This window comes from Sinocyclocheilus rhinocerous, unplaced genomic scaffold, assembly GCF_001515625.1.
Source record: "Sinocyclocheilus rhinocerous isolate Xijiao unplaced genomic scaffold, SAMN03320098_v1.1 scaffold315, whole genome shotgun sequence".
NCBI lineage: Eukaryota > Metazoa > Chordata > Actinopteri > Cypriniformes > Cyprinidae > Sinocyclocheilus > Sinocyclocheilus rhinocerous.
In genome coordinates, this window is record NW_015630423.1 from 451,052 (window position 1) to 463,008 (window position 11,957).

At 38.0% G+C, this 11,957-nt stretch overlaps 1 protein-coding gene across 2 annotated transcripts in view; it reads right to left on the reverse strand.

Annotated features, from left to right (window-relative positions):
• LOC107740368 (teneurin-4-like) overlaps positions 1 to 11,957 on the reverse strand; it is a 263,631-nt gene that overhangs the window by 125,728 nt on the left and 125,946 nt on the right. For both annotated transcript variants that reach the window (XM_016552793.1, XM_016552795.1), the window contains exon 4: positions 9,821 to 10,039. In XM_016552793.1, the coding sequence (XP_016408279.1) occupies positions 9,821 to 10,039 (219 nt within the window). The remainder of the gene's footprint in view (positions 1 to 9,820; positions 10,040 to 11,957) is intronic.

Here is an 11,957-nt window from a genome sequence, read left to right on the forward strand (position 1 = left end):
GTAGGCTAACTGACAGATATTAAACAAATAAATAGTCCATGCATACTTTTTTTTGCAAAAAGCATAGTCTTCACAAGAAAAACAAACAAGGATTATGCATAATAATGAGGACATCCTTCACAGCGGGATATCTGAAGTCCGACAGTAATTGTCTTTTGTTACAAAAGCAGTGTGTTGATGGCTGTAGCTGCAGTGCTTTTAAGGAAATGAAGACGGAGATGGAACTTCTTAGAAACTGTCAGCACAATCAGGAGAAATTGTATCTGTTAATTCATTCTTTCTAAATTACTGTCACCACAAATATTAAACATAAAATATTACATAAACTAGTCAATCATCAGGTTTTGGACAACTAGTCGAACACCCTGGCCTATCCACCTTGGATATGTGTAAGTATACACATCTTTATCAAAACCAATAAACCTTGCAGATACAAAATGCTTTTATGGTTGCTTGACTAAACTGACCTTCATAACCACTAACTTTTCTAACTTTAGCAGAAACATGCACAACAATGCACGGCATAGAGCTTCAAGGAATAAAATTCCTGAATCATTCCTTACTTTTGAATACTGCAAAAAGTTGCATGCTTCGAAGGTCTTACCGCAGTTTCACACCAAGCAACACAGCATGTTCTCCGTTGGAGACATGTCACCGGGGTGAAAGAATGCTAGTTCTCACATCTCTCATAGGACTAAATGAGTGCTTTGCACCATGTGGTGAGTGCACATTTCTACTGAAGATCATTATGGGATGCGTCACTGACAGGGACCCCGTTACTTTTTTTATTCCCTTTCATTTTGGGCACAGGGCCGGATCATTTGTCAGAGCCAGTGACAGATGGGCCCGTACCAAGCCGCATTCCCACAATCCTACGCTACCAATTACTCAGAGCTCTGTTGCGTCTCTGAGCCAAGCTGATGATGGCCCTGATGAAACCGGATCAAAACAGACGGAGAGCTGGAAGAGAGGTAAACCATTTCCCCTGCACTATAAAGGTACGCAACATGCGGGCGTATTACTACTATGAAAGTGATGACATTCAAAGAAGGTTAATGTCAACAGGACTTGATTAACTGGCTTGTTTGACCGTATGAATTTGTATTTTTTTATGCTTTTATTTTTTCTCTCCTATTGCAATTTAAAATTCAGTATGCAAAAAGTCATTCACAGGTTGATTTCCTAATGAATATAAAAACTGTGGCTCTTAAGAATGTAGCATTGAACTCAAAACAAAAATTTTGCCAGGGAAAATAAATGATAGAAGTACAGCCCCTCAGGTAACAACAACAACAGCATAAACCCCCATTATAAATGTTATGAATGCTACAAATAGTTATAGACTTACAACAAGGTTAGGCGATGCATCACCCCATTTCTAAACACTTCACTAAACGTCTAAACTCTTGTGTTGTGTTTTCGGAACAAGTTTGTCTTAACGCAAGGTTTTTATTCCCTAAACAGCAGCCAGTAAACAGAAGTGCTGATGCAGCATTGACGGGTTGGAGCTTTATTTCCATTGAAAAGCACAGAAGGTAAGGCTCATTCGAGTCCTTGAGACAATGAGCATAATAAGAGGAGAAGCAATGATTCAGCAGGAACAATTCAGCGCAGTCCAGAAGGACCTGTAAGAGTGGAAGGTCTTTGTTCGATCTAGTTTGCACAATTCCGTTCGCCAGCAAAGAAGTTTGTTTTGCCATTAAAGAACAGACAAATCAGGAAAAGTTCTTAGGTCTCAAATGGTCTCCAAAAAAGAAGCAGAGTATTGTTTTACTCATCATATTTCACCATTTTTACACACTTCTGAGGACAAAATTTTACAGAAAATGAAGCCTGTTTTAAGACTTTTAATATTCTTTCATTCTTTCTTTTATTCTGTATGGCTGTAATGAGAATCTAGTGAGAATCATCCAGAATTATTAATGATTGAGTACAAAAGCAAACAAAATATGTCTTTTATCTTTTATAAAAATATCTTTAAAAAAAATCTGGACATGTTTTTTTCTGAGATTCACCCTCTCTTGAGATAAAGAATATAATAGACACCTAATTATTCTAGATGACACTTTGCTGGTTGTAAAATTGCTTTATGATTACAAGACAGCAAATGAATAAAATAGCAATTACAAAGGGAAACAAGCAGTTCTCTGTGGAAATCCCATGGCATATGTATGTAGATTAGCAGCATGTTTTAAATGGGGGAGGGATGTACTCAAAAGAGGTGCAAGAACTTTACTAAAACATGTTAAAAAGCTAATTTGATCTGTGAAGATGTTCTTGATGTGTTTGACTCTGTTTAGCAACTGATCACAGTCCAGACATATTTCAGAAGCTCAAGCTCAATTTCTCTCAAGCTCAATATTTACAGGCGTCAAAAGCCCATTAAAGTTGTCTGAAGTCAATCTCCAAGGAAAATTGGGTTGCTCCAGTCAGCAGTGTTTGTTAACCAACGAGTGACACTAAAACATCATACCCTGGAGCAGAATTGATTTGTTTATGAATAATTGCTAAGAAATGTGGTCATACACACGTATTTTTAGAGTTTCATAATTACAAAATAAAACCTCTGTATCCATGTAACACAATGGATACATACAATTCCTGTCAAGAAAGTGAAAGACAATTAAGTTAATATATATTAAACTTAATATATTTAATATATATATATTAAATATATATATTAAACTTAACTTAATGGTGACAGGCAGATGGACAGAATGATAGCTAGAACGTCAGGTAGAATGATAGATAGAACGAGAGAACGACAGACAGACAGACAGATAGATAGATAGATAGATAGATAGAATGACAGGGCAATAGAACGATAGAACAATAGGTCGATAGAATGACAGACAGACAGACAGACAGACAGACAGATAGATAGATAGATAGATAGATAGATCGATAGATAGAATGACAGGGCAATAGAATGATAGAACAATAGGTCAACAGACAGACAGACAGACAGACAGACAGATAGATAGATAGATAGATAGATAGATAGATAGATAGATAGAACGATAGAACAATAGGTCGATATAATGATAGAATGACAGACAGACAGACAGACAGACAGATAGATAGATAGATAGATAGATAGATAGATAGATAGATAGATAGATAGATAGATAGACAGGACAATAGAATGATAGAACAATAGGTCGATATATTGATAGAATGACAGACAGACAGACAGACAGACAGACAGATAGATAGATAGATAGATAGATAGATAGATAGACAGACAGACAGACAGACAGACAGACAGACAGACAGACAGACAGACAGACAGACAGACAGACAGACAGACAGACAGACAGACAGACAGACAGACAGACAGACAGACAGACAGACAGACAGACAGACAGACAGACAGACAGGATGACAGGACAATAGAATGATAGAACAATAGGTTGATAGAATGATAGACAGACAGACAGACAGATAGAGAGATAGATAGATATAGACTAGTTAAGTAGAAAATATTTTTTTGGCATAAACGTGTTTGATTTGTCTTTATGAAGTTTTCATGAGATTCACCTATTCTATTTGGAAAGTGCAGATAACTTGTAGAAAGTTTACAGGCTGTGCAAAGTCCATTTTCATTTATAGTAACAAAATCTGAGTCTCACTCTTGACAGTCACACCTGAGAGTGAGAACTCGTATGACGTGCCTCAGACACCCGATCAAATGTGCAATGTGTGAGATGGGCTGCAGAATTCATCAAAATCCCTCCGCAAGACAGACAGATCATTAAACGACGTCCACTGCTGCAACTCCAGCAGCTAAAAATAGGAAGAGTGACCATAGATTGCTGAACATTCGTCTATCCTGCTAGCTTTGTTTTCTGATCGTGAATGTCTGGATATAGGTGGTGGATACAGCTTTCTGAACAGCGCAAAGAGCCGACAGCCACCCTGAGTGTTAATGGAAGGTTGTGTGTCTGTGGTTTTCACACATTTTCCTCCATTCAATCATCAGTTAAGGTGTTGTTCCTAACCATTAGGAAAGACAGATACATGCGGGAATACAAGCTGTCTTCACAGGTTTCATATGAAGGCTAGCAGATATAGCTTACGGCGCTCAGAATCAGTCATGCTCTCAAACTCATCAAGTGTGAGTAACTGACGGCCTCGCTGACACCTTCACAGATATACTGAAGGAATAAATGCACAAAAAAATCTCTCGCTGCATTCGAGAGCCTGTTGATTCGAAAATCATGCAGAATCAAAAGCAAATGTGCTGTTTTTCATTAAAAAATATGTGTAATTTTTGTGTCCCCTTGGGTCCTGAAGACATATTTGACGTTGAAGCGTGCAGATGGCTCTGTCTGGCACTTTGTTATCACCATGGTAACCTCACAATGGATTATCTAAATAAAGCGATGATTCGTGAGTATACAGTGTACATTTACAAAGGGTGACAATGCATTAGGAAAACAGCTGGCTGGTTGCAATTAGAAATATGGACAGTGGTCGCATCCAGGTGCCTAGCATTAACTCAAATGTTCTCATTAAAAATAATCGCAGGTGAAACTCGCGGGAATGGCGAGTAGGAAAAAGCTCGTCCTTGGTGCCCTCTGCAGCTACACCATGTGTTGCTTATTAAATCTCTCTTTCCCTGTCTGCTGTGATCTCTCGGAGTCTCTCTGGTGGATATATGTTCCGGTGCGACCCCACAAACCTCATTCGCTTCCCTCACACCAGCAATGGGAGGGAATTATTAAATAAGTTCTGATGAAACCTAACTGATCTAAATGCGGAGCTGCAGAGTGACCCTGCCTCTTAATTTCCACCCGTTCATTCCTGTCTGGTCAACTGCAAAGGTATGTTGTGCAAGCCCTTAAAGAGGGGATCCATACACCATTAGTGGCCCACTGTGGCCCGAACCCCATGCTGCTCAGCGTAAAAGGATGCTAAGACAAGGGGGGGGGGGGCTCTGTGGTGAATAACAGGGGCTCAGCAGGGAGCCCGTGGCCCAGTAGCCATCTCTCCAGGAATAGGACCCTGAGAGAAAGCCAGGGGCCATGGAGCAACACATGCTCAATAAAAAGACCTCAAGCTTCAACGAGTCTGTCCCATCAAGCTAACGGGACCTAGCGGGCGTAGAGATCTTTCACTCTTTCTTTTCTACGTTTTCCAACTTGCTTATTCTCAGCCTCTTTAAATACAAAAAGACATCTGGTTCATGAACTATAGCTGAGGGAATTTCTGCAACAAAGATAGATGAATGGAAAAACACAATACAGCGGAGAGCCCTTTGGTCGATAGAATGCTACAGATGCATTTTTTGTTGATAATGTAGAATCACTCTGGGAAAAGTGAAATTGTCTCAGTCTGATAACTCCATCTCTAGTTGATAGCTGTAAATAGAGATGAATTTTAGGAAGTGCAGAAATTTCCCGGCGGTGAAATTTGTGCATATAACTCCACCATTGTGGCCAGATTCTGCTTGATGTTGTGTTTAAACACTCGGGACTCTATATTTCAAATGCTAACCACCTCTATATTCTTGATTTGATACTTCAGCTCTCTGCAGATGTCAGGTTTAGCCTTCCCATGTTCTCATGTGTAATTCCTCCTCAATTGCTGGAAAATCGTACCAAATTCCTCTGAAAACATGCTCCGTGTTTGAATCCACAGCTCGAAACCCTGAGCTAAGCCTTTTCAGCTTTAGTCTCAGCACTGGATCACATTTCTGGAAATACAGAATAACCTGTGTTTCTGAAGACACACAAAATCATATCGACACCGGCAACATTAATCTGGGCCTTTATCTCCCTTATCATTTTACACGAGAAGCTTACCCTGTCCATGCCCTTTCTCTCTCCAGAATTTGACGAATCTGTAATGCTGAGCTGAGTCGGGCTGCAGAACAGGGCCCTGTCACAACACAGTTAAAAATGCTTTAATATGCTCCCTTAATATCCAGACAAGGCGAAGAAATGGGGACGGGAGGTATTAACGCATGTCACTGTCAACTCTAAAAACATATCAAAATATTGCAGGCTCAAACCCACATGACACATATCTTTCAAGACATCTGCTTGGGTTTACGTGAGGGCATTGTGAAAAAAATGAGTCAGAAACTGTGAAATATTTGGCACTAACTGCGCTAATTAATCCACAGTGTGCTTTGGACGGCAATTTATGCCACTCAGCGTGAATGTGTAGGCACCTCTTCATTAAAAACCAAGGACTGTAACAAAGGACGTGACCACCTATCCAAGAGTCTGCCATTACTGCATCGTTCTTATTAAGCCTTGAGCTTTCTGGCATATCCGTATTAGTAATATGCTAATACTTGGTAAATGAAAGCAGCTGGCTGTTTATTCTGAGGTTAAAAAAAGCCTATCCCAAACTCAAAAAGCAGGGAAAATGGTTAAAATGGACTCATTAGGTGGTTTAAGTGAATAAACAACAGCGCTTCTCTTTTCTTATTATAATTGTGTCCTTGTTCTGTTTTAAGGCTCAGCAAATACAGTTGCCAACAAATCAGAAATGACAATGAGGGTGCTGTTCAAAAGAGCAGGCTAATTTCCATAATTTACCACTTGTTTACCTACAATCACAATGGCTACTTTGACACAGCCGGTGTTTGGATTGACAAGCGTATTTACTAGCAGGTGACTCTCAAATTGGCATTTATATGAAAAAAAGACAAGGGAACTGAATTCAATATAAATATTTTCAGGTGATTTTCAAAACCTGAGAGAAGATGACAGCTATAAAATTAGAAACTGAGAGCAAAGAATAAGTTGGGTGGCACGACAGGCAACTAAATGTCAATATCAACCAAACTGGAGTCACTCCGAATTAACCGAACAGTGTGAACAGAACCGTATTTAGCAGTCAAAACTCTACAGACAACCACATTGTGCTGCTGTATGAACATAGCCATCAAGAGTTTTGTCTTTTAGTGCCAAAATTACTGCCAGTGCAGGAGCCACCTGACTTCAGATGAAAAGTTACTGACTCGTAAAATGCGAAGTAAAGAAACTTCAAACTTCGCACCAACCTCATGCAACAGCATAGCCTCTGGCAGGAATCCCACTACTTTACTACTGGGGATGCTAAGCTTAACTCCAGCACATAAACTTCCTTTTTCACGGCACTGTGGTATGCTACTTTGTCTCAGTCAAATAGAGCCTTATGGTGCCTTGCATAGCTCGGAGGCAAGAGACCGATTCCTTTGGTGAGTGTGCTACCCCTCACTGGCAGCCCGAGGGTAACCTATATACCAATGCAAATCTCAGCCATTTGTCGGAAAGATAAATCCCATTTTAGCACTGGGGTGCCACCGCTAGGTGACCGGGACGGTAGCAGGCTGCCGCGCGGAGAAGGGAAAGTTCTTGCCACGGGAGGGTAATTCATTGCTTTACGGAGGGCCGTGTGGAAGCAGGCAGGCGCAATCCTCTTGAGCTTGATGTAATTCCAGCCTTGGGTGGTTAACTTGTAAAGGCTGATCAATTATTTACAGCATTTTTTTGTTCTACTCTGTAAAGAAGCCTTGAGGGAGAAGCCGAGAGCTGCTAGCGATGACAGGCTTCATATCGACTGCTCAACATCGGCATGCTCTCTGCTCTCCTCCAATTATCAAAGTGACGTGAAGCTTTCTTATCTGAAAAGCATGTTAACAAATCTAATTTCTAATTTGGTTAGCTGATGCCGTACAAACATCTTGCAGCACAGACATCAGTTCAGGACAATAAGTTCATAAACACTATATGATGGGTCACAGTTGCCAACTAGAGTATCTACATTTTGTCGTATATTAGTTTTACTGTTAGCGGTGGTGCTTTGTAATGTCCCTCAACAAGTAACAGGATGTTAAAAGTAGTCCAACTTTTTAAAAAACATCAATGCCTAGCAAACAACTTCATCATATTTGAACTTACTGGATGACAATGGCAGCACAATGCGATCATCTCATCAATCCATGTGCTTTTCATCAGCAGCTCATTAGTAAGGACATAGTTACTTGTAAAATTGATTCATTGTGGTTAAAGTTCCTGCTGTGCTGGTCACTTGTCCCTCAGCAGGGTATGCCATTAAGCTTATTATCATTTACAGGCTTTCAATTGATTTGATCTTTCATTAAAACTTCTTGACCTTTCTAACACTAAACAAAGTTAATGAAGGCAACTCTACAATGATCTGAAATGGTCGCAATCAAATTACTGCAAGAAATACAGCTCTGTGGACAGCAACAAACTCAATCTCACATAGCTAAGGTATCGAAACAGCAATCCAGGTCATCCAAACAGTGACGTATATCGTGAACCACTTCATAAGTCATGGCACAGGGTGAAATTAGTCATGACAGCTGCAGCGAGGGTTAGCCTGCCAAAGTCTACATTCAAACAGAGAGCGCACACAATGTGAAATACAAAGCCTGGGATCCCAGAATGCCAAGAACAATTGGAAGAATAACATTTGAAATCAAATATATGGGATCTTCCCAAGATAAATAAATGGTCATAAAAATGTAAATGTGTTGTAAATTTGGTATAGACTTTTGCTCATGATGAAAATTCAATGCATCAATTATGGAAATCAATTACTAAAATAATAATTTAATAATAATAATAAAAAAAGACTTAATTAAATTCTTGAATGCAGTTTTTAATTCAAATTATTCAATTCAAATTATTCAAATATTATATAATATTTATTTGTCATTCAAATTCTTTTTTTCTTTCATCAATTGAACCGTTTTCACCAAAACTGAGTTGTGACTAAATTTCAGATTTCATGGTGCACTGCATCATTTTGTAATCCATAATTTAATCAACTTGTCAGAGCAAATATCTATACCCCTACTTATTGATTATTGTGTATCTGACAGTATGCCGTGTTTAAATGGATAGTTCATCCAAAAATAAATATAAATTCTGTCAGCATTTACTCATGTTGATTTAAATCTGTATGAGTTTCTTCTGTTGAGAACAAAATAATATATTTTAAATAATGTTGGTAGCCAAACAGTTGATGGTAGCCATTGACTTCTATAGTATGGGGAAAAAAATGGCTACGTCAACTATTTGGTTAACCACATTCTTCTAAACATCCTCTTTTTTGTTCAGCAGACAAAATAAATGCATACAGGTTTGTAACGACAGGATGAGTAAAACCGAATTTTCATTTTTGGGTGAACTATCCCTTGAATTAAATTTCAGTAACACTTTAGCATAGGGACCAATTCTCACTATTAACTAGTTGCTTATTAGCATGCCTATTATTAACATATCGGCTGTTTATCAGTACTTATAAAGCACATATTCTGCATATCTAAACTTAACAACTACTACTAACTAATAATTTTATTGAGGCAAAAGTCATAGTTAATGGTTTGTGAATAGCGAGAATTGGACCTTAAAATAAAGTGTGACCTAAATTTATTTTTGTAGATACTGTATGGTAGAATGTATCCAGGTAAATTGGTCAATTTTTAATCATTTCAATTTACTCAAAGTCACCCTATTTAAAAAAAAAAAAATTATTAAAAAAATAAGATGAAGAGCTGTAAATGATTAACAGAACTCAATATCAACAGAAATCTTTAGCAGCTCTAAACTGGAGTTCAACAGATTGCAATAAATCTTCAGAATCTCTGACACACCTCACTTCCTGAACCCCAGCCAGAAGCTTCTCTTCTCAGCAAGCCTTAGTTAAAAAAAGTTCCAGCTAACATCTGACCTCCACTGCTGCCCAGAAAAAATGAATGTTCAGCCTGTGGCTACCTCTACAAGCTCCACAGCAGGTCCAGCAGGGGATGTCGAGACCCCTCTAGCAGGCAGCGATATTGAGAGGGACTCACCGTTAGGAGTTGCAGTGGCTGGAGCGCCGAAGTTCCCTGAGCCGGTTTTAACTAAGAATGAATTGGGGCCAAACTCATCTTCTGACTCAGAGTCCCGGCCGGCCTGAGCCCCACTGTTACCTAGCAACCTTCCCTGGCTCTGATTGGCTGCATGGGAAGGGGGAGGGTAAGGGGAGTCGACAGGGGAAGAGGAGGCAGATGAGCAATGAAGAGGAGCACCTGTAGACCACAGACACAAACAACACATGGGGGAGAACTTAAAACACACCTCTGGATAACACCACATAACCCAAATTAATAAATGAACAGCACAAACATGCAGAGAGAATACATAATGGCCATGAATGCACAGATAAAAGCTGTCTGTCTTGATTCATCTGTCTTTGCTCTTTAGATCTGCCCAGCTGACAGAAAGATTGACACAACTGCTTTGTGATTCCAAAAAATATTTTTTGAGGTCTTTTTACAATTTCCAAAGACAGATCGACAGACTAACTTTAACAAAACAACAGATGGAACATTCAGAAAGGATCACTGGTGATAAACAGTGATTGAAACTATTAATCAACAGTGAATAAATCAATCATTGAGTGAATCTCACAAAAACATCCAGGTGAAGCCAAAATTATGAGATAAAACATTTTGCATTAAGAAATCAAAGCCTATTTTAGGACAGTGAATATTTTTAAATCTTATCAGTTAAGTTGTCAGTTCACTTTAATTAGTTATCTTTTTAAATAATTTAAATCTGCATACAATCAAGGCAGTACTATAAATATTTCCATGATATAACAATACTTCAAAACATAATTTAAAAAAGTATTACTTTTTTTTGTAAACTTATCCAGATGTAAGAAAAACATTAAGAAGAAATACTTTTTTAAACAAACCAAAGCAAATAAAAACTTTTTTTAAAAGTTATTTATTTGTTGTTGTTGTTTTCTTGTTTGTTTATGTTTAACACCATGCCAGCTTCTGTGGCTATTTTCATGGCGAGGAAAAATTATAACAAATTATATTCGTTTTTTTCCCCCCGCTAAAACTCTAAAACTGTTGTTGTCTTCTTTTCTATTCATTATTTTTAATATGAAAAATGTTGTATTGCATTTTTATAAATAATTAAAATCTGAAAAAGCACAAAAAAATCCATATATATATAATATATATATAGTAATACTTCCAAATAATATATTTAAAAAATATTACAAAATTTGCATTACAGTAAAATGAAATTTTGGGGGTAAAATAAGCCAGACATGACCTCGTTGTTGAAAGGTTTTGTGAGATTGACCCAAATAGCAAAATCGAATTTAGACAAGTTATACAAGCAATGATATTACAGTACTTTGAAGAAGTACAAATTTCACAGCACATGAGAATGAAAATATATATATATACACACGCACTCACACCACTAGATTTGTTCCCACTAAAACTGTGCTAATCTTTTCTTTTCCAGCAAACCCTTGAGAGATATGAGACCGCATAAGAACGAGAACAATAGCAGCATTTTTACATACAATTCTGTGGCAAGATATAAATATCCACAAGCGAAGATTTCAAGTACAAAAGTACTCACACAAGTTCACAAAGTTTGCCCAGTTGTAGGACTTAAATGGGGTTTATACTGAGAACAATGTGTCTTAGTCTTTTCTTATATTGTCATATATAAGGAGCTGACAAGCTGACAGAGAGTATCATTCAAAGTTAAAGAAAAATGTTGCCTTATATTTCTGGTACAAACACATGTAATTACTGCAAGGATGAGGTACAGCTGACTGAGTGAAAGAGAATTAAGAAACAATTAGTGAAATTACCATACGATTCATTAAAATGCCAATCAAGCCTCCCGACTGTTAAATCTTAAAGATGGAAGCCTTATGTTCCAAACTCATCATTCATCACTTCAATTTGACAAGTCTTAAAAGACATTATATAATAGTCCATCTAAAATGAGTAGTAAAACTTAAAGGCAGAGTAAGTGATTTCTGGTAGCCAATGTTGATATTTGAAATCACCAAAACAAACACGCCCCTACCCCAAAAGGGTCTTGCCCCTATTTTGATAGCTCTGCCCCACATATACGTACGCAACCCAGGCCACGATTAGTTCTGTGAAACAAAGCAAAACCAATATT